Here is a 21,317-nt window from a genome sequence, read left to right on the forward strand (position 1 = left end):
CTGAAACCCAACTCTAAAGGAAAGTGCAAGACATGTTGAATCTTAAGTTATCTGATTCATTTTGCGGAAAACTTACAACTGATGATTACGATGGTAAAAAAAACTACAAAAACAGTGTATAATAAGGATTAAAGCTGCTTTCCGAAAGTCTGGTAGCCTATTCTCGTTTATCGTTTGCCTTTGAGACTTCAACACTTTATGCATCGGAACCGTTAGTGCAGTTCGGTCAGACACGTGTTGTTTCTTTATGAAGCCAACAAGTACAATTTCGGTACGCCACGTTTAGGAATATTGGCAACATGATAAGCGTTTGAGGTGATGAAGAATATAATTGACTGAGAAAGTCCTGAGTTACTGCGATTTATCGAATACGAAAACGAAACAATACGAACCAAAAACTGACCTGAATCCGTTTAATCGAAACAGACTTATACGAGGACCTATCTGTCTTAAGTGACGATTCTAAAGGACCATGTTGTTGTTGATGACGATGATAAAAAGGGGGAGGGAGGCTTGAGAGGAAAATTGATGAAATGGGGACGCCTCCGCAGCTTTTGATGAATTGTCAGAAGTAATCCATGATGCGACTGTCAGAAATATAGGAGTATACATTATGGCATGACTGTCGGAACTTTTCATGGCCGCATTGCCACAAAATAGAACACATTAACGTGGTCTACAATGATGCAGCGATTACTAGATCATGGGAGACATCGAAGGAGGCACTGAAGTCTAAAGAGCGTTTTATGTCAGCTTTATCTTTATTCTTTTTCAATCATTTTTCTGACCTCTTACCACAAAAAAGCAAAACAAGAGGAGAGAAAAAAAAATTATTCAAGAATGGGGAAACAACCGATGTTTTTCGAGAATTCTGAATAAAGGAGAAATCTTAAAAAGAAGGTCTTTGAAATCGTGCTGCGAGTTTATAAATTCGAGAGAAAAAGCAAAAATGAAACGAAAACAAAACAAAACGGGTTCATGGGAGGTAGCCACTCAGAAGTATGGGCGTGTTAATCTAATGTGAAGTCAAGCACATTATCGATTGTCTGGTTGCCAACCAATGTCTTGATAAGAACATCATCGATAGTATCGTTTGCTCACCCGCGGTCTGATGTGTGACATCACAATTAATGTGGCGTCTTCTCATTGGTATCCTCGGAGTGGAGTTCGCGCCAAAAAATCTCAGTTAGAAAGAGAGATAGGGGGAGGCATTGGGGAAAAATAATGATCTTTAAAAAGTGCATCGCTATCTACCTTAATATGACCATCACTTTAGTCATTTTATCCCGGCGAAGGTAATGAAAACAGTCGCCCTCCGCAATTGTACAACAGTGACACCGGAAATCCATTAGCAAACGATCTATTCCACAGAGCCCCACGAGCTGATGAGGGATAAGAGATAACAAGGTCATACAAGCATTGAGCCTCATTTAAGTCATTAGGATTAAGTACTCTTACATTCAAATAACTCAGACTACCTTTGCTCTAAATCCGTCTAAATGCCGCCATGATCGCCGTTGCTATAACCGGAGTATGTTAGTAATTGCGTAGTAACTAATGACATTTTAAAGCCGGAGCTGCGCTTCTTTCGGTTAGAGTGTTAGGAAGTGCCATCAACTGACTCAACGTAAGTATTAAAATTGACCGAAACATGTTTTTACAGGAGTAAAAAATGAAATATGATATCAATTTTGCGGACATCCTTTATTTTTTTTTCTCTTCTGAGAATGTCTTGAAAGCCAAATATTGTCGTATCAATCTGCATCAATTTAATTATTTTGAACTTTGGGTGAATTTAAACTTAACGTAAACATAAAGACATAATTTACCATTTGCAGAAGAAACAAAGACCCAGCGTTAGTGCTTTGAAATAGTTCTAAAATTTGATTTCGGGATAAAAACAACCACTGTAAAAATTTATAATCGATGTTAAGTATTGTTAAATACAAAGTGTAAACAATAGTTAAAATCAAAATGTTTCCAGACTAAACCGTCTATAGTTACGGTTTAATGAGAAAAATACTCATATCTCCTTATATTTCAGGCTTTATTGCGAAAATAAAATCTATATGGTAGGATGTTTTGTGATACAACAGACCTACACATATGCATCAAATGTGATATCTTGAACATTTTTAAAATCACTGCTCCCAAAGGTAAACAGGACCTTTCGAAGTGGAACTTAAACTGCAGCTGTTTTGGATTAAGCATTTTTTATATTGTAATATTTATATCTCATGTTATTGTTGTGTGTATCAGGACCTCGATGTCAATCAGCATGATGATCATGGTTTCCTAAATATAGATATTTAAGTAAATGAAACAAATAATGTGAAATGCGGGAGATTTTAACTGTTTATATTGGATTAACCATACTTGCAGAACTTTAAAGCAGGATAAATTTATACAAAGCAGATTTGCAACTGTACAATGTAACACGTCTTATCAGAGATCGCTATGGTGTGTGTACGAGTGTTTGCGTGTATGTGTGTGAGTGTGAGCGAGGGTCTGTATGTGTATGTGTGTGTGTATGTCGTTTGTATGTATGCGTTCAATTGGTACATTTGACACCCTAACAACAATGTTTATTCAATTTTATGAATAGACACAGAAAATGTCTTTGTAGTAAGGTGCGACGGCCTCGTCGTCTCTGCCCCGGTTCAAAATGAATCAATGAGATTTTCTCGCCGTGTTTCCAGGCGGTTGGACATTTGTTGTTGGTATGACGACTCAGAAATCCCCCAGTTTACAATACGTGGATCCTGCGTAAATACTTGAATTAGCAGTGTCTCCTTCCTAGATGAAAATGAGACGGACACACAAACACGGTCGTGATCTTTGGCTTGAGAAGTCAGATTTTAAGATACGCTTCGCCGCGTGAGGTAAACAGACAATTAAATCAGGTCAGCGAATTTGGCAATTTATTCTTGAGCTGGTTTGACGAATTCATTCTTCAAACTCTGGAGATGTATTTTGCATTTTTGGGAAGGAAATGTTTTCTTCCATTGAATCCACTCTATTTCGTTGCTCGTTTCTCCTCCCTCCCTCCCCCCCCCCCCTCTCTCTCTCTCTCTCCTGTCACTGGATCCACCTGCAAGGCGATAAATTTGATCGTCTTACCCTAGGCGCTTATTTGTGCGCATTCACGTGTGCACGGAGGATGAATTTTCCCGCCTTATGCGACACACGCAACTGAGTTGTGATCAATCGCGGCAGTCAGTAACTGTGGAAATGTGGACTTAATACAGCCTCCAATACACAAATTTTCCTGGAACTTGACGTTAAGAGCAACGAAGATTAAAAGAGTACCACACTTATGTCAATGTTTTCATGGCTCGGAATGTAATGTATAACTTGCAGACAATGATAATGGTTATGGTAATTACTTCTAGAGTTTAAATTTTTCATGTCTTTTTTTAGCCATTCATAATTGGTCTTGCCTGTATAGCTATGCTATTTCTGCAAACCCTTTAAATCTAATTCTTCAGAGATTGATAATTCCCAAGTTATCATTTTCATTCTAAATGACGTTGGAAATGCGACCATTTTCACCTCGATAATCTTAGTTGCTTAATTTACATTTTCCCTGTCTCCTTTTTCACTCACATACATGTAATGCTCGTGTTAAGATGTCACTATTTCTGTAGTCTGTATTTCTGTATCCCAGGGTTCTCTAAAACAGAATGTCAGAGACTAACCCGTGAAATAATGTGAGAAATACGAGAAATACTCCCGAGACCGCGCATTTATACTTCAACAATTCTAGATGGCACCTAAAAACGAAAAAGAAACATGAGTTTTCCCAGAGGTATCAATTTGTGAGGTCCCTTGGATCTTTTAGATGAGAACTTTCCTCGAAGTGAGCCCAATCCTTGTAAACACAGTGAAATAAGTCGCAAGACCTCCCAATTTTGCCCTCCTAATTGGATACACGTTACAGCTGCCGATGTAAAGGGCGTTACTTTATACGTTCGCTGTGGGCGCGTGCGGATATCAAACGGAAATGACGTCAGGATCTGCGTAAAAAAGGGGAAATGGTTTCATTTGTAAAGCGTGAGTGTGCGTGCGTAGTAGGGTTCCTTCTGTGTTATATACGGTCCTTTGAAATGATTTTTTTTCAAATCTTTTGTAATACTTTTGCAAATCGTATTGCACGCACCTCCGTATTAAGAAATTATTGCATTGATAGCAAGATCCCAGTCATTCATACAACCAACACGCACACATACACGCACGCACACACAAATATATGTATACATACATGCATATAATATTTGTATTCATGTGTATGTGTGTTTGTGGGTGTATTTGAAACTTTAACATTTACCTTTCATCAACCAGAAAATTCCAAGAGCTTATCAAAGCCTCACACATGGAAGCCATACTTTGAATTTAAAAGAAAATACCGGCTAAATTTCAGGACTCGAGTATAAAGTTTAAAATGATTGTTGGAACAAACACAATCATTATGCGAAACGTCTTAATAAGTTTGTATCAGATAGGAGCGTTATGTTGCGTTTACACCGAGCACGGTACGGGCAACGGACCGGGTGTTTGCTGTAATGGTGCACCAAAAGGAACCACGTCTGGTTCTGTTACAAAAGAACAAGTAATTCAGTACAAAATCACGCAAAATGTTATTCTTATGTCAAAATTAAGAATAATAAAATCAACAGTAGAAGATTAATTTTGTAACAAAATTATTAGTGGGGAAGTGATATTTTAACAGAACCAGACATGGTTCCTTTTGTCGCACCATAGCAAAAACCCCGTTCGTGACCCATGTCGGAGATGGTGTAAACGCAGCTTGATACTTTTTGATATGGGGGTCAAGTGCTAATGATACCCCCCCCCCCCCTTCAACGGGAGAATCCCCGGACGGAATACTGGGAAAGTGATAGGTTTTGCTGTAATTTATTTCTGATTTCTTTTAAGAGCCAAAGTGTGTGTGGGGGGAGGGGGAGGGTGGTGCTACAGCCCTCACCCCACCCCGGTTCCGTGGCTCATGTAAGAATGAGTGAGATGATAGAAACAATGATAGCAATTTAACACTCTTTACAAATTAAAGGACAAGTTCACCTTCATAGACATGTGGGTTGAGTGAATGCAGTAATATTAGTAGAGCACATCATTGAGAGTTTGAGGAAAATCGGACAATCCGTTCAAAAGTTATGAATTTTTGAAGTTTCTGCTCACTCAAGGCTGGATGAGAAGACTACTATAACTTGTGATGTCACATGAGTACAACGATATAAAGAAAGAATAAAGAAAATCCAACATATTTTCACTTTTCTCGCATAACAAAAGAACACTTGACTTCTCTCTTTCAGAAGGCAGGGGGAATAATATTACCCTTAACATATGTCAGTAACAAGTCGAAGAAATGTGCACTTTATTCAAAAAGTAAAGTTTTGTGAAATTCTCTTTTTATTTTCTTCATATTGTTGTACGCATATGACATCATACACTGCAGTAGTCTTCTCATCCAGCAGTGACTACGCAGATACTTTAAAAATTCATAACTTTTGAACGGATTGTACGATTTTCCCCAAACTTTCACTGATGTGTTCTACTAATATTGCTGCATTCACCCAATCCACATGTATATAAAGGTGGACTTGTCCTTTAATGCTGTGTGTCAGGAAAGAGAACGACAATCTTCCAAGTCTGAACAAACATATTAATGTAAGCGAAAGAGGGCACAGTATTTCGGCCCGGGGTAAGAGTTGATACTACATCAGACAGTTCAATCGATTTCAAGCATTTTTATGTCAACTAGATCGACGAAATGAACTTTCTATGTCTTGGAGACACAATCATCTTGAATGCGTGCCAAATATCGCATACGTCTGGCTCGAAATGAGTACTATGACAGTTTATAATGCATAACGTTCCGCGTGACTTACAGCTCCGATATCAGCAATTTGCTTTGAGCATTTAGGGAGAAAAATTGATGAATGGAAAATATGTCAGAGTTAGCGATACTCACAGAGACACACACGTGCTCCATACGAAATCTAGCTAATTATGTTTGTATTCATTTGATATGGTATGATTCTTATGTAATGGTCTGTCAAAAAAGAATAATAATTCATCAAATGGACTTTGCCATTTCATACAAAACAAACAAAACGAGCAAACAAAGAAGATTTTTGAAGACTGATTAATTCCCTGGGACATGTTTACATTAGTGCAGTAATTAGTTCGTCAATAATGAATGGCCGACTGGATTCGATGATGGAGTAGAGTTACCAAGGTAAAAAAAAATGGAAGCTTCGCTCTTTTGGGAAACTAACGATATTTCTCGGTTCATTACGTTGCGTCGATCCAATCAACGTATCAAATTAGATGTACCCTTCTATAGCACGTTTGTCCGTTCACTGTTTACTAAAATATTAATGGTTCTATTCTCATTCAGAAGAATTAAGAAATTATACTCTCTGTTCCTGCAGGTTAGTACAATATTCAATGATATTGCTTTTGCAAACGTGATTACGAAAAAAAAATAGGAAAGGAAAGCAATACGGTACTCAGTGTATTGTTTCAATAATTTTTGTGTACATGTATTATTGAATATTGTCATAATGCCTATATGCCTGCCTCACTGTTTGTTGATGTGCGTTTCTTTTGTCTAACTTTGTGTCTTTCACAGTAGGGAAAAGGACGCAGGACGCGGGAGATTTCAAGGGGGAAGAAGTCTTTGATTTTAACGTGCCAGACGACTCACAAACGGTAAGTGAGACATTCCACCCGGGCAAATCCAACCCTCCACATGCACCTGCTTAGCCCAGAAAAAGTATAGCACAAAGTCTTTCCCGCGTAAAAACATTCTTTGCGCGGCCTACATACAAACAAACCCCATCACCCATTATTGCTTCTTCTAGACATATGCGTTACAAAGCTATCAAAATCATCTGTGTTACCATTACCTTCTGTATGAACACGTGCAAGTGGATGAGGTTAAATGAATGAGGCTATACACAAGTCAATATCAAAATAATACGTGATTTTGATAGAAAGGATTTCTTGCTCTTTGCAGCACATATTACGCGCGACACGCTACATCCCCAAGACGGCAGACTTTTTGTAGTATCAAGTATTGAAACCTTAGGCACTGTTACGTCAAGTAGCCATGATGCCGGATAAAGAATCTCGGCAACATTCCTCATCCCAATGAGATAAGTTTCACAATAAGATCAAATCTTCACCCCCCAGCCTATTGCTGAGTCATGCCTGCCTGCGATGATCCCCGCAAAGTGGGACGCACTCATTGGCCCGGTGGATGGAGTAGGTAGAATATATTGCGGGGGCCGGCGATGATCGTTGAAGCCGATCGCGCCCGCCACCCTCTCGGCACGACAAACAAGGAGAGGAAGGCCCAAGCAATCGGCCGCTTGATTACACCCTTCACCGATGGCCGCAAAATCAAACAGATTATGTGTCTTTCTCCAAGATTGTCGACGTCTAGTGTTTGAGCAGAGGTCAGCCGAGACCGGCCTAAGTGTATATCGGTGGAGGGGAAATGCAAGAAAGGAGGAAAAAGTCGCCCTGTGTTTGGCGGAGATATGTGATCATGACTTTGGGGACCGATAGGAAGGTGTTTTATTTCCTTCACTTTTTTATCTTTCTCTATGGGTAGTGCTTTTCGCTGCACTATAAAAGTCTGATTATTCCAACTAGACAAGACTTTTTACAGAAAGAATTTTGCTTCAGTTCAAATATTTTCGGCGAGGCATTGTCGAAGAATCAGTGTCAGTGTTCTCAAACGCACATTTTGCAGCTATCATATTGGGATGAAAATGGTCTGACGGACGCAAACAATCATAACATTATTCTTTAGATATCAAATTTGACATAATAAACAAGACGAAACTACTTTGAACGATGAGAACATTACTAAGAATTACGCAAGCGGAAAACTAGACGACTTAAAGTAATTATGTGCGATCAGTGTGATACAGAAATCATTCGAAGAAGATGACCCTTTTGTCGTCACAATGTTTTGACCTGAAATTCAAAGAAAAAAATGAATTCTAGGAGAGTATTATAGGTTGAGACTGAAAAAGACAAAGACAAAGACAAAGACGAAACAAAACAAAACAAAACAACAACATCACACACATTCACACACACACACAAACCGAAAATCAATCAGTGTCAGATTACACCTGGATAAGACTTAGAAGAGGAGGGAAGAAGAGTGTTGTGGGTGCAAACAGTAACGTTAGAACGGAGCAAATTAGCATCAATCTGAACCTCTCGTTCCCAAGGATTTTGCCACGTTCGTCTTCGATTTGAATGATCGATACAGAATGATCGTATAGTTCTTGCGATTCGAGTGTGATCAATGGCACCAGACACGAACATGAGAGGTTCGAGGATCGAGGTGGCAACATGAGTTGAGTTGAACATGTCGGAAGATAAATTCAGCGCAGGGACACAAGAGCGTCCTACCTACATACCTGTGTGTGTGTGTGGGAGGGAGGGGGAAGGGTTAGTTGGGTGTGCGTCTGCATGTTTCTTGGTAAACTAATGTCATTAATATGGCAAGGATCGTCTGGAAAACCACAGCATTAGCTTAGGAAATCTTATGACAACAAGAACTACGTGTTTGATTTACTGCGAATCGTTGTCTGGAATGGCTTCAGTAAACCGAAATTTGAATTGGGTGTAAATCATAAATACCCAAAAACTGCAATGACGAAAATAAGTATATTGGCACATTTAATGTGTGAATGCATACCGTACATAGTTCTCATTGCATGATGGTACATTAGTTTTGTCTAAATAAAACACACAAGCAAAAACAGGTAATTTTCCAGGTAATTTTCCATTACAAGATAAGTTAATCAGTTACTAACCCCAAAACAAACAAATGCGGGTAAGAAATAATTGTGCGTTGGAGAGTTCACCTCATTTTGCCTGGAAAAGGTGCACTGTGTCCCTTGTTTGAGGACATCAGGACACATTGAATGTATAGATTTGATTAAATGGAGAACATTTATCCCGCAGAGTCAAAATTCAGCCCCAATTTATCACGCGCTCCTGGCGTTTTTCCAGTTTAACCTACAATAACCACTCAGCCGTGGCAGATTTCGCCCCGGCGAGAATACCCGCCGCCGAACCTCGGGTAAGTGCCAATATCCCGAATTCGTTAAGTCGGAGCTCGGTAGTATACATCGGTAGCATCAAGAGGCCAGCTCTGATAACCGGAAGTAAACGACCAATCTGCGAGTGTCTCCTGTAGTAAACACAGATATCTCCAGTCAACGTGTTGTTGTTTTTGTTACTAATGACACTCAGAGCTACAGCGCACACACACCCTTCACGTTATTGCAGTCGGCAATTTATCAGTTTTAATGCCTTGTCCTCGTCTGAGCTGGTTACACACTGAACGGAAGGGAATCGTCAACTTGAGGGTAATAAATCCATTGCACGTAAATGAAAGGAAAAGCGAAAATATCACAAACGGACGGGACACACTGTGATGTAGCACCGCTGAGGTAACCTCCACCAGGTGCTCAGAACATTACGTCAAGGCATAGAAAGAGAGAACAAGAGGGGGGGTCCGTGAAATATCAAGTTTTTGAAATTTACCTAATTTACCAAATACCTACTCACTGCAACATTTCAAACTGTCTACTAGAAGTCAGTCCCTCAGTGTGAATTGATAAAAAAAAATGACAAAATGAGACAGCTATCGTTCAGTTATTCAAGTTCTATAAGAAATTCGAAATAGTTCAATGATTCAACAGGAGGCATTTTTGCTACCTCAGAACTTTGCAATAAGGCTTCAATAATCCTGGTATTTCAATCAAATATTTTTTTTTTCGGCGCACTGAAACTATGATTGATTTTTCAAAGACATCCCAGCATTTTTCTCTTTATGTCGAACTGATAAGTCTGATGCAGTATTTATCGGGTATTGGTAGCTATGAGATGGGATGTTTAGACGTTTCTATAAAAAGCACGAAGTCGTTTTTTTTTTTCTTCTCAGTACTTGTTTTATCAATGTTAATGCTCACACCATGACACTGCAAGTTTGCAATGCGCTCGCACAACTTCTCGTGCACACACCCGTCATACAATCATCGATTATGTAATAAGCGGGTAATGTGAGGGTTATGCAAGGGGAGGGACTATGTAATCATTACTGGCATCATAACGTTTTACAGAAAATTAAGATGGGATATATACATATATGTATATTTTTATATATGTATGTATATATATATATATCATATATACATATATATATATGTATATATATTTTTATATACACATTATATATATATATATATATATATATATATATATATATGTATGTATATATATCCGTCGGGTATATATTCGTCGGGAATATATAGTTTGTTGAGGATTGAAAAGTGCTCAATGGTGTAAAGCAGAGCATATTAGCCTTATATGTATACGAATGTATATATATATTGTATATCTATACATGAAGTACATAATACTTTGTATGAAATATGCAAATTAAACTATGGCATTCCAATCACATATAAATATAAGTATTTCGGCTGCTCGCTCCATTCCCTTATACCTCGGTAAATAGTATATGTTTATTCTTTAAACTGTACCATGCTTACTGGATATATTACTACTTTCATATCTACCACTGATAATCCCTTTCCCCTAAACTCGTGTCAAATTCACATTAAAGTATTGTGATGTGCTGTAATGTCAGTCGTGTCCCCTTTCTAATGACTTGGAAGTTCTGTAATCACCATAATTCAACACACATGCACGCACTCACGCACACACACACACCCACTTGGATATAACTTTGATGATATAACTTTGATTAATCCCACATTATGCAGATAAAACAAGGACACCGAAATATATGCTGGTTGGCAGAGATCAGCGTAGCGTAGGTAGAGCAACGTGTGTCTTCGGACAAAAGTGGCTCGATTCCAATGCTTTGATCTGGTTCCTCTTGGTAGCAAAGGCACAAAAGAAGCAAACAAAAATACTAAACCTTCTAATAGTCAACATTTCAAAGGTCGCAGGGTAACTCGTTGTCAAGGAGTGTTCCTAATTAGCCCGACTTCACACAGTTACCTTTCCCCCGTATAGCTCTCCTGAGACTGATCAGCGAACTGTGTGCTAAAGCTTCCCTCGTGCCATAAAATTAGCTGAGCCCCACCTCCCCCTCTTTTCTCTCCTTCTATCCCTGGTTGCAGAAACTGACGTGAAGAAAAACAGACACACACACACACACACAACGTTTATAGAAGTTGTGCGGTCACGCTCGTATACCGCACAGTGACCGCTTGCGTTCTTTCTGTTTCGCATCAGGTATTACGTAAAGTGTGCAACGTTTCGATTCTATGCGCGCGGGATTGTGATTGGATGGTACTGATCAACTCCCCCCCCCCCCCCCCTTCCCGAAATAAAAGAAACCGCTAAAAGGAAGGAAAAGAATGAAACAAGAACAATACAACTCAACGCATTCGACAATTCTTAATTCTATAGACCAAAGGTCATAAGACGACAAAACACACGCAAACAGAATTTCCGTAATTTCATGAAATGAAGAAATGAACAAAACGGAAAACTCTTGCCCAAGAAAAGCGTCTCCCCCTAAACAAACCCCCACCCACCAGAAAAAAAAATCGAATAGAGCAACACAAAGAGTAACATAGCTTTTCTATACAGACATACTCGGCGCGTGTGATGTAAAGGTTCCGTGTCAAAAGAAGGAAAGATCTTAATGTGGACCTAAGGTTTTCTACTTACAAACAAAAATCTAAGTACAGTATTTGCACTCAGTGTACTCAGAGATTTTGTATGCAAGAGCTTAATGTCAATCTATTTTTTTTTCCTTTCGCTCCTTGGTGATTGCTGTTATTTTTGTTTGTCCGGTAAGAAATAATCTTTGCCGGATAAATCCAAAAAGAGTTTGATTTCAATAAAAAAGGCCAAAGAAAGCGAAGACCTTTAGTGTCAACAGCTTGCCACTTTTGACGAACATATAAATCACTTAACATTATTTCCGCTTTCAAGAACAAGGGAGGTGATTACTTAAACTATAGGCAAATAATTAAATCGTAAATGGCCTGTCAACTACCACCATTTCTTCACGACGAGGCATCAAGCACATTGTATATAGTCATAATGACATTGTAGTCCACAAAATCCGGGCTCTCGAAAGGGGAATATCGTTAGCATGTCACATTGATAACATCATTCTGCATGGAGAAAATACGTAGAATTCACTTTTGTTTTGACTAATTCATTCATTAATTATGAGCATTGTTCTGCATGTATTATTATAGCATACTGCAAACACGAAAGCATTAAGGATCACTCATATCTCTTTCTTCCTATATATCAATCCTCTACTACTTGCACATCCATTTCCGAGTAATGTTCAAATTCGAGAACTGCCCAAAATGATAATTCTGCACGAAATGTACATTGTTACTATGTTACTCCATAACACTTTTCACTTGAAATCATTCTAAGGTATTTGAAATTCAGGGGGGGGGGGGTGAGGAGGGGGAAACGGGGTTAAATAAAGGAAGGAGGAACCAGGAACTCTTTTGTTTCGTAAATGTGTGCAGGGCATAACTCGACAATGCCAAAGTCGGGGTAAAACGTCAGAAGTAATGTCACAGGTAAAAGTTTCCATCGCTGAAAAATGTCGCTGCTTAAAATGCCAGAGGGATAATGTTTAACAATAATGATGGGTACAATGTCACAAGGTAGCATGATAAATATTAGAAACTAAAGATGTATTAGTGGAAAAATGGGCAAAGAGAAAATGAGATTCCATCGGGATTCGAACCCGAGACTACCGGAGCTAGCCGACTGAGCTATAGAAAGCCCTAGTGCAGTGTTCGTCCCAGAAACCTAAAGATGTATCAGAGATATAAACGTAAGAGATATCATGATAAGAAGTTAATGTACAATGTCCTTAGATTTGTTACATTTAACAATTTACCTCTTACATGCTTACCTCTGGCATTTTTATATCTTTTCTTTTTACTTGATCCATTGAATGCACCTGAAATGATAAGATAATGTAAACTAGATTAATGTAAATTATGTTTGTCTTTCTTTTTGCTCATTTCTGCCACTATCAGACCGACACGGACCAATTTGATTTCCGACAGCCGTCCACCTCGTGTCCCCTTGATTCACTCTTCATGCAACTAACGCCGGAATGGCAGCAGATGATTCTAAAGGTAATGATAGAGAGCCCAATCCTCAAAACTTGATTTTTCGATGTTATATCCATGTGCAGTTCTGAACGTATGCCGATTTCTTTGCATATTTGATATTGCTCTCCCACAAGGGTACATTACTGATTAAAGCGTCAGAGAGTTTCTATCCCAGAAAACATCACTTGCTATTTATGACTTTCAGATGGTACATTAATTTTTCCGTATTATCAACTGGATGATTTAAGCGGAAAGGAACTCAAATTAACCTCTTATCAACATCATGCACGAGCAAAATCGTTCTTCATGATGAGAACGCATACGTATGTCTGTGTGTGTCTGTGTCTGTGTATCTTTATTCTATCATTGGGCTGATAGCATTACAACGCAAAGCACACGCACACGCAAACAAACAAAAAACAAACAAAACACACACACACACACACACACACGCACACGGAGTCATATACACACAAAGTTATACACACACGCACAAAGTCATACATGCAGAAATCCATCAGGAGCCTGTCTCCTTAGATATATGTCTAAAACGGACGGCCGTTTGATGATCAAGTTTTACTTGCGCTGTTTCTTTCTTGTCGTTGCTAAGTTAGACATTCAGAGGAAATCAATGTGTCTGTGTGTCTGTGTGTCTGTGTTTGTGTTTGTGTGCAAGTATCCTTTTTGTGTGAACTTATGACGAGAGTATTGCCAAGGATGTAGAGGAAAGCTCGACAAGTACCTCCTTGCTATATTACCAGGAACTTCTCTCCCGATGATCATGCTTCCGTTGACAGCCATCATGTAATCCAACGCATTGCTGTAGATTCGTGTGGATGTTTCAAATTATAGCGAAGATCATGCGAGGCGCCATGTTCAGCATCGAATCAAATGAAGAGAATTGTTGAAATCAACCAGATTCCATTCCCTCCTTTCCACCACTGCCATTATCATGGTCTGAATGAGAGAAAGAAATGAGAGAGAGAGAGAGAGAGAGTGTGTGTGTGTGTGTGTGTGTGTGTGTGTGTGTGTGTGTGTGTGATAGTAAGATCCGGAGATGAAGGAGTGAGCGAGGGGGGAAATGGGAGAGATGGAGTAAGAATGGTAAACGAAATGTTCGCGCCTTTCTTTCCAAGCCGCGGATTACTCTGGTTGCATTCGTAACAAATTGCCCATCACTGTCCGTAGCACCCTGCTACAGCCAGAAAAAAACACACAACATAACACAAACAAAACAAAACAAAACAAAAACAATAAAGAGTGTATGTGTGTGTGTGGTTGGGGGGGGGGGGGAAGGTGGTATGTCTATCAGCTCTAGATTCATTCCTCAGTACTCCCAACGCTAGTCACTAGGGAAGAAATGTATCTTCAGCTAGCATTAAATCTCCTTGCATGAGGTGAAGGGAACTATACAATTTAAAAAAGAACAACCAAAAAACCTCTTCTTGCACGCATTTTTTGTTTTTGTTTAAACACTTAACCGTTAACGATGCGATGAAGAGTTTGATGTGTAATCAACCTGTTGGTCATTTATTTCACAGATCCTTCAGGCATACATTATAGCTATTATTAATTCTTAGACGGCTCAGACAGCTTCAATCAGCAAGCAAAGTGTATAATTTCAAATTAATCATAGTCCGTTCTATACAAAGTCCATCGTTACAGAGTTCTCAAATGTATATACACACACGCACGCATACACAAACACACACACACATAATATTAGAAAAGAAAATGGGTTTCCATTGGGATTTTCCCAATTTTCTTTGCTCAAAGTTTTCACTATTTATCATTTATTTCTTTTCAGGTTTCCCTTTTTTGTTTATATATATATATGTATATATATATATATATATATATATATATATATATATATATATTTCTATGTATGTACATATACAGTCAAACTCGGATACCTCGACATCGGATAAGCCGAATATCACTTACCTCGGGGGCAAAATGAAAGTCCCGATTGTTCCGATTGTAAATATTCTGAGACCAGAACAATCGCGCGCCCAAGAAGAAATACCCGATACACAGCTGACAAGGAAAATCCCCAACACCACACGTACATGGGTATGCACATAGCACCCGTGCCAATGGAGTGCTTTACGATAGAGCACTACGCGCTGCCCCATCATTTGCTTTTCTTTAACCACTGTGTTTTGATTTTTGATCGAGACAGTCATACCGTGCGCGTAGATTTCTCAACCGTCGGGGCGCACCTGCTTACGTTGACAGTTATATCTTTGCCATTAATCACGCTCCACTGTCAAAACATCAATCTACCTCGTAGTGCCTTTTTTTAAACTATTTTTTTTTTTTTGCCTTTCACGAAGTTTACTTCCCCGAGAACGCAAGCACTGAAACTTTTTTTTCCAGCAATGCGATTATGAAAATCTGGAAGTATAGGCCGATCACAATGAAGAATAGAATACACAGGGCTCCGCACTAAGTTTTATCGGGCCACCAATATCATTGATTTTTATTTTCTGGTGGTCGAAAGTAAAATCTGGTGACAAAAAAAAAATCAGGAAAAACATTAGAAAAACTAAATCGGTCCTACTAAACATAGACAAATTAATATTAAGCATTATTGAAGTGATACAGATGTCCATGTCTAAAACAAATGAATAGAAAATTCAATCATCTTACTTAGTGTTTAAAGATTTGACAAGTTAATAGGCGTAGATATTATTATAAAAGTTGATGCCAATATATTGAGGAGGTCAAAACTTACGTTTGAAATGAGAAAATGGGAGCATTTGCTGACATTTGTTAGCATCCGACATTTGTTTTAGCATTGTAAAAAACCGAAAGTTACCGTTATTCATTTCTAAATGTAAAAGCAAACAACCGACATTCATTTTAGAATCTTACGGAGCTGAATACTATCGTAATCCATTTCCAAACGTGAAAGCAAACATCCGCTATTTGTTTTAGCATCTAACTGAGCGGATTAATACCATTAATCATTTCCAAAATTTAAAGCAACAATCTGTTATTTATTTTTGCATCGTACGGAGCAGAATATTACCGTTATTCATTTCAAACATCCGACATTTATTTCATTATCGAACGGAGCCGAATGTTACTGCTGTCCACTTCCGAAAGTGAAATGAATCATCTGACAATTATTTTATCATCGCACGGAGCCGAATGTTACTGTTCATTTTTGAACGTAAAGGCAGACATCAGACATTTTGGACTATGAAACGTATAGCTGAATGTTACTGATATTTATTTTGAAATGTACCGTAGCAAATATCTAATATATATATATTTTTTTATCATCGTATGGGGCAGAATGTTACTGCTGTTCACTTCCAAACATGCCAAACGTAAAAGCAATCATTCGACATGTATTTTAGCATCTTCCGGAGCTGAATGCTATTGACATTTACTTTCGGACGTATCCGGCATTTATTTTATCAGCGTACGGAGTTGAATGTTATTGTTATTCACTTCAGAACATCAAAGCAAACATTCGACATTTATTTTAGCATCTTTAGGAGCTAAATGTTATTGCAATTTACTTTCGAACATAGAAGCAAACATCCAGCATTTATTTCATCATTGTCAGGAGTTGAATATTATTGTTACTCTTTTCCGAACGTCAAAGCAAACATCAAACATTGACTTTACCATTAAACGCAGCTGAATGTTACTGTTATTCATTTCGAAATTTAAAAGCAAACATCAGACAGTTATTTTAGCATCATATGGACATGATGGAGCAGAATATTACTGCTATTTTCTTCCGAACATAAAAACGATCATCTGACATCTATTTTAGCATCTTCCGGAGCCGAATGCTATTGCTATTTACTTTCAAAAGTATAAGGAAACATCCGACATTTATTTAACCATCGTACGGAGTTGAATGTTATTGTTTTTCATTTCCGAACGTCATAGCAAAAATTCGACATTTATTTCAGCGTCTTCCGGAGCCGAATGTTATCCTTATTCATTTCCGAACGCAAAATCAAATATCTAACATTAGTTCTAGCACCATACGGAGCTGAGTCTTATCGTTATTTCATTTCCAAAAGTATGAGCAAACATCCGACATTTATTTTAGTATCATACCGAGTCGAATATTACCGTCATTCATTTCCACAATTAAACGCAAAACTCTGACATTTATTTTAGCATCTTACGTAACCGATTGTTACCGCTGTTCATTTTGAAAAGTGAAGGCAAACATCCGACTTTTTTTTTTTTGGTGGCGCGATCGGGCCACCAAAATCTTTATTTCTGAAATTTTGATTTCATTTCCTATTTTCACTCAATTCATTCATATAAAAGTTGATTCAATTCAAATTGACAAGCATGCAAACAATCACTAGGCACTATAACAGACACCATGTTGAACATCGATAAACGTTGAACATCGATAAACATCGGACAAGTCGAAGAAAATTCGACGTACGCGTACCTCGAAATTCGCGTACGTCGAACCATTTTCTTCAGTCCCGACGAATTCGAGGTATCCGAGTTTGACTGTATATATATTTTTTCTATGTATGTAAATATATATATTTTTTTCTATGTATGTGTATATATATATATATATATATATATATATATGTATACATATACCTAAGTAATCTCATTTCATTGTCAAGATAATCACGCATTTTCGGTACTGCCATAATGCAAAATATTGTTTAATTTGTCCACCGAACGAATCATTTAGGCACGAGCGTAGTTTGCTTTGTTTAACGATCAATCCACATCAGAGTCAGTGATTTTGTTTTTTAACTTTCATCCTTGTCACTGTCATAATAACGAAAATATGAGGGCTGATTTGTCGTCATCTCAGGGTACACGATGAAAATATACCTTTGCAGTAGCAACACGAGTCGTGTCATTAAGGTCGAATCAAGGAGAGTCCAACTACACCAATATTTGACATTTGAGCTCATCAAATCTCGGCAAACGGAGCTTTTATCGGCCCATATTCATTTTTCCCCATGCACCTGAGGCTCGAATGGACAAGCTTGTACTAGACAATAATAAAAACAAGAACCCGAATAATAAGAGGAACACTGTGATACTCAACATGTCCCCCCACAAAACCACCGGCAGGTGGGTCCCCAGGGCATGTTATCATATGAGGTTGGAAATGCCACTCAGGGTTCTATCTAATATAATAATATCAGCCGCGTTTGCAGCGTATAATATCACCTTCTGTCACTCTCTTGTCTCTGGTGGAGGCATTTTCTGATTTGCCAGGTGTCGTTCACCTATGCCGGATGCGTTAAGCGACGACATTGGATACTGATTGTCCTTAGAAGCAACTGCCGTTGGGATCCAGCCATGCGCAAAAACGGCCAAGTGAATATTGCTTAAAAACCGAGAGTGAAGTTTGAAAGGGCCGCGGTGGGTGCACGCAACACTAGTTTCATAGCTCTCGTTCTCGCTGATCTAGTACCTGCGTCAAATCATGAGAGCAAAGTCATAATTTTTCAACTATGACACAGTCAACAAGATTTCCTCATGAAGTCTCCTCCCGTTACCTTCTTCCTTCTCTCCTTCTTCCATTCTCTTATGCTCTTTCAGTTTCCTTCTCTTTGTCTATTCTTTTCTACTTTTTGCCTTTTCTCTTCTTAGTCTATAAATAATCAGAGTTCTTTGCCATTTCAACTCCATCACCTGCCGTCGCCTGCAATGTATCAGTTCTTCAGAGTGATTCTCTTCTTCTTCGTTTATAGGGAGCGTTTACACCGAGCGCACGGTAACGGCAACGGTCATGATTTTTGCTATGGTGCGCCAAAGGGAACCAGTAATTCGGTACAAAATCACCAAAAATATTATTCTTAATATGTCAAAATCAAGAGCAACAAAATCGCCAGGTGAAGTTTGATTTTGTAACAAAATTATTCATGGGGAAGTAATATTGTAACAGAACCAGACATGTTTCCTTTTGACGCACCCTAGATAAAAACCGGACCGTTTCCGTTACCGTGCTCGGTGTAAACGGGCCTTTAATCCGTGTTTCTTCCTTGACTCAGGAATCTCTATCCTCTTCTTCTTTCAATCACTTCGCTGTGCTTTTTGTTTTCTTTCTGTATTTCCTGTCTTCTCCTCATTCTTCTTGAACTGGCAGTTTGTGGCCTCCACTTCCTGATCTTTCCTCCTATCGGTTGTCCAGGATCGCCCTCGAGATCGCTCAGGGCGGACTGGCATCCGATGACAAGGGACAATGGTCGATTCGGATCCTACTGGAAACACGTTATTAGTTTTGGTACACGGGTGCTAACCACCGAGGTATACCGTCTCAAATGTCTCCTTCACGGCCAAGTACGATTTATTACAGTATTCGTGAAAGGGCAAGGAATACACGAAATATCGTGTGAAGACATAGATGTGATGAAGTGTAGAGATACAAATGAAAGCAAACAAGGACATTGTCGAAACTATTAATCAAGCCACTTTCGAATGGAGCGAAGCCATTCAAAGGTTTGTAAACAGGCAAACAACATCGTCTACAGCGTTTGACCTCAAACTAAGCATAGTTTTATAACAGGCACTAAGAGAATGTGAGTTGATCACGTGGTATTTTTTTCTGCGTTTGTAATGTTTCTTGTAATCGTCTTGTCTATGCTTGTGCGTCAGTCACTGGACAGAACTAGACTTCCTGATCTATGTACACTATTTCTGCTTTAATCTTCCAGAGTTACATCTTTGTCATATATTTTTTTCAGAAAATTGTTTGAATAATTTTTATCACTTATCTTACTTTAGTGAACACTTTTGCGGCAGTACATTCCTAACTATGAGTAATATATACCAGTTATATTTTCAGCTTCAAACCATATACCTTCGTCAAAATCAGTATAATAGGGATAATCTACCCTAATTCTCTTGATTCATGTGTCTCTGTTACTACGCATTATTTTGTGTGTCACTTTTTATAGGTTAGAGTTCTTGTATGATTTCAATGGTGTGATATTATTTACTCCAAGAACATATATTATCGTTTTGCCGCCATATAGTTTTGTCAGCCCAGTCGTCAACGGACGAGTAGGCGGTCTTAATTACTCTAAACATGTCAGATAGAAGCCAATGTGGGGTATCAAGCCGTGTTTATTTTTCTAACTATAGGTTACCTTAAATTTGTCACAGGTGATGTCTATCTTTTCACAAAGTGCACCTATAGTTACAGGAAAAATGAAGATGTTTGATCTCAGTGGAGAGAAAGTATGGCTTAAGAATAGATCGACGTAATCATCCGAGAGAAAAAAAAACAACAACTATCAGCCCACATAGACCTTGTATTTTCACTTTTTCTTCAACGAATCGAGATCACGGCTCTCTTTTCCCACGTAAGTTTGTTTCAGTCAGTGTGTATCCGATGAATAAAAGACGAGACACCTCCAAAAACACTGAATCCAGGGGGGTGCCGTGTAAACACAAAACAGCTGCCACATAAACATTGTTGACTTGCTTTTATCCCCTGTTTCAGACATAAACTACCCTGTCAGCCTGCAAGTGTTTTATCGGGCAAAGTAGTGTATAGTCCTTTCTCAAAACCACAACCCTGATTCTAAAGGTGTTTTCTTCTGCTGAGAAAAAAACAGCATCAACAAAACGAGCCATAATTTCCTTGATGCAAGACGCCAAAACAACCGTCTACTATCAACCCTCTAAATTGTGTTAATGTCAATGTGATCTTGAGATGGGACATTGAGACATTCAACAACCAGACAATGAATTGCGTACAAATATTCTTAATTCTGTACTTTGAAAAATGTTTTGTTTGATAGTGTTATATCCTTTAACGGAGACCTCCGGATGATTTTCAGACTTTTATATTTGAACAACTACGAATTAGTTAAACTGAGTTAAACAGGGTTCCAGAATTTATAATTATTGGGATTGGGAATAAGAACGTTTGCAAAATTTATAAAAAATTGCAATGAACAAGGGTGAGGACATGGCAACCTCACCATAGGAATGCATGAGTTGGGTCTCAAGGAAGCAGAACAAAAGAAGAAAGCATGCATAGATTCTACACAGGTGAACTTGTTAAGCAAGCAGTATTGTAATGGAATTACACTGCTACATTTCTGAATATGTGAGACTCTAATGTCAGCAACACTGCTCAGTGTTTCTCTGCTCAAG

The 21,317-nt window shown here is 38.5% G+C and overlaps 1 protein-coding gene across 1 annotated transcript in view; it reads left to right on the forward strand.

The window, feature by feature from the left end:
• LOC139711739 (uncharacterized) overlaps positions 1-21,317 on the forward strand; it is a 46,210-nt gene that overhangs the window by 17,953 nt on the left and 6,940 nt on the right. The window contains exons 2-3 of the mRNA XM_071623596.1: positions 6,653-6,732; positions 13,110-13,211. Coding sequence (XP_071479697.1) covers positions 6,653-6,732; positions 13,110-13,211 — 182 coding nt within the window. The remainder of the gene's footprint in view (positions 1-6,652; positions 6,733-13,109; positions 13,212-21,317) is intronic.

This window comes from Diadema antillarum, unplaced genomic scaffold (genome assembly GCF_040938485.1).
Source record: "Diadema antillarum isolate AM-2024a unplaced genomic scaffold, OU_Dant_1.0 seq00001698_RagTag, whole genome shotgun sequence".
Lineage (NCBI taxonomy): Eukaryota > Metazoa > Echinodermata > Echinoidea > Diadematoida > Diadematidae > Diadema > Diadema antillarum.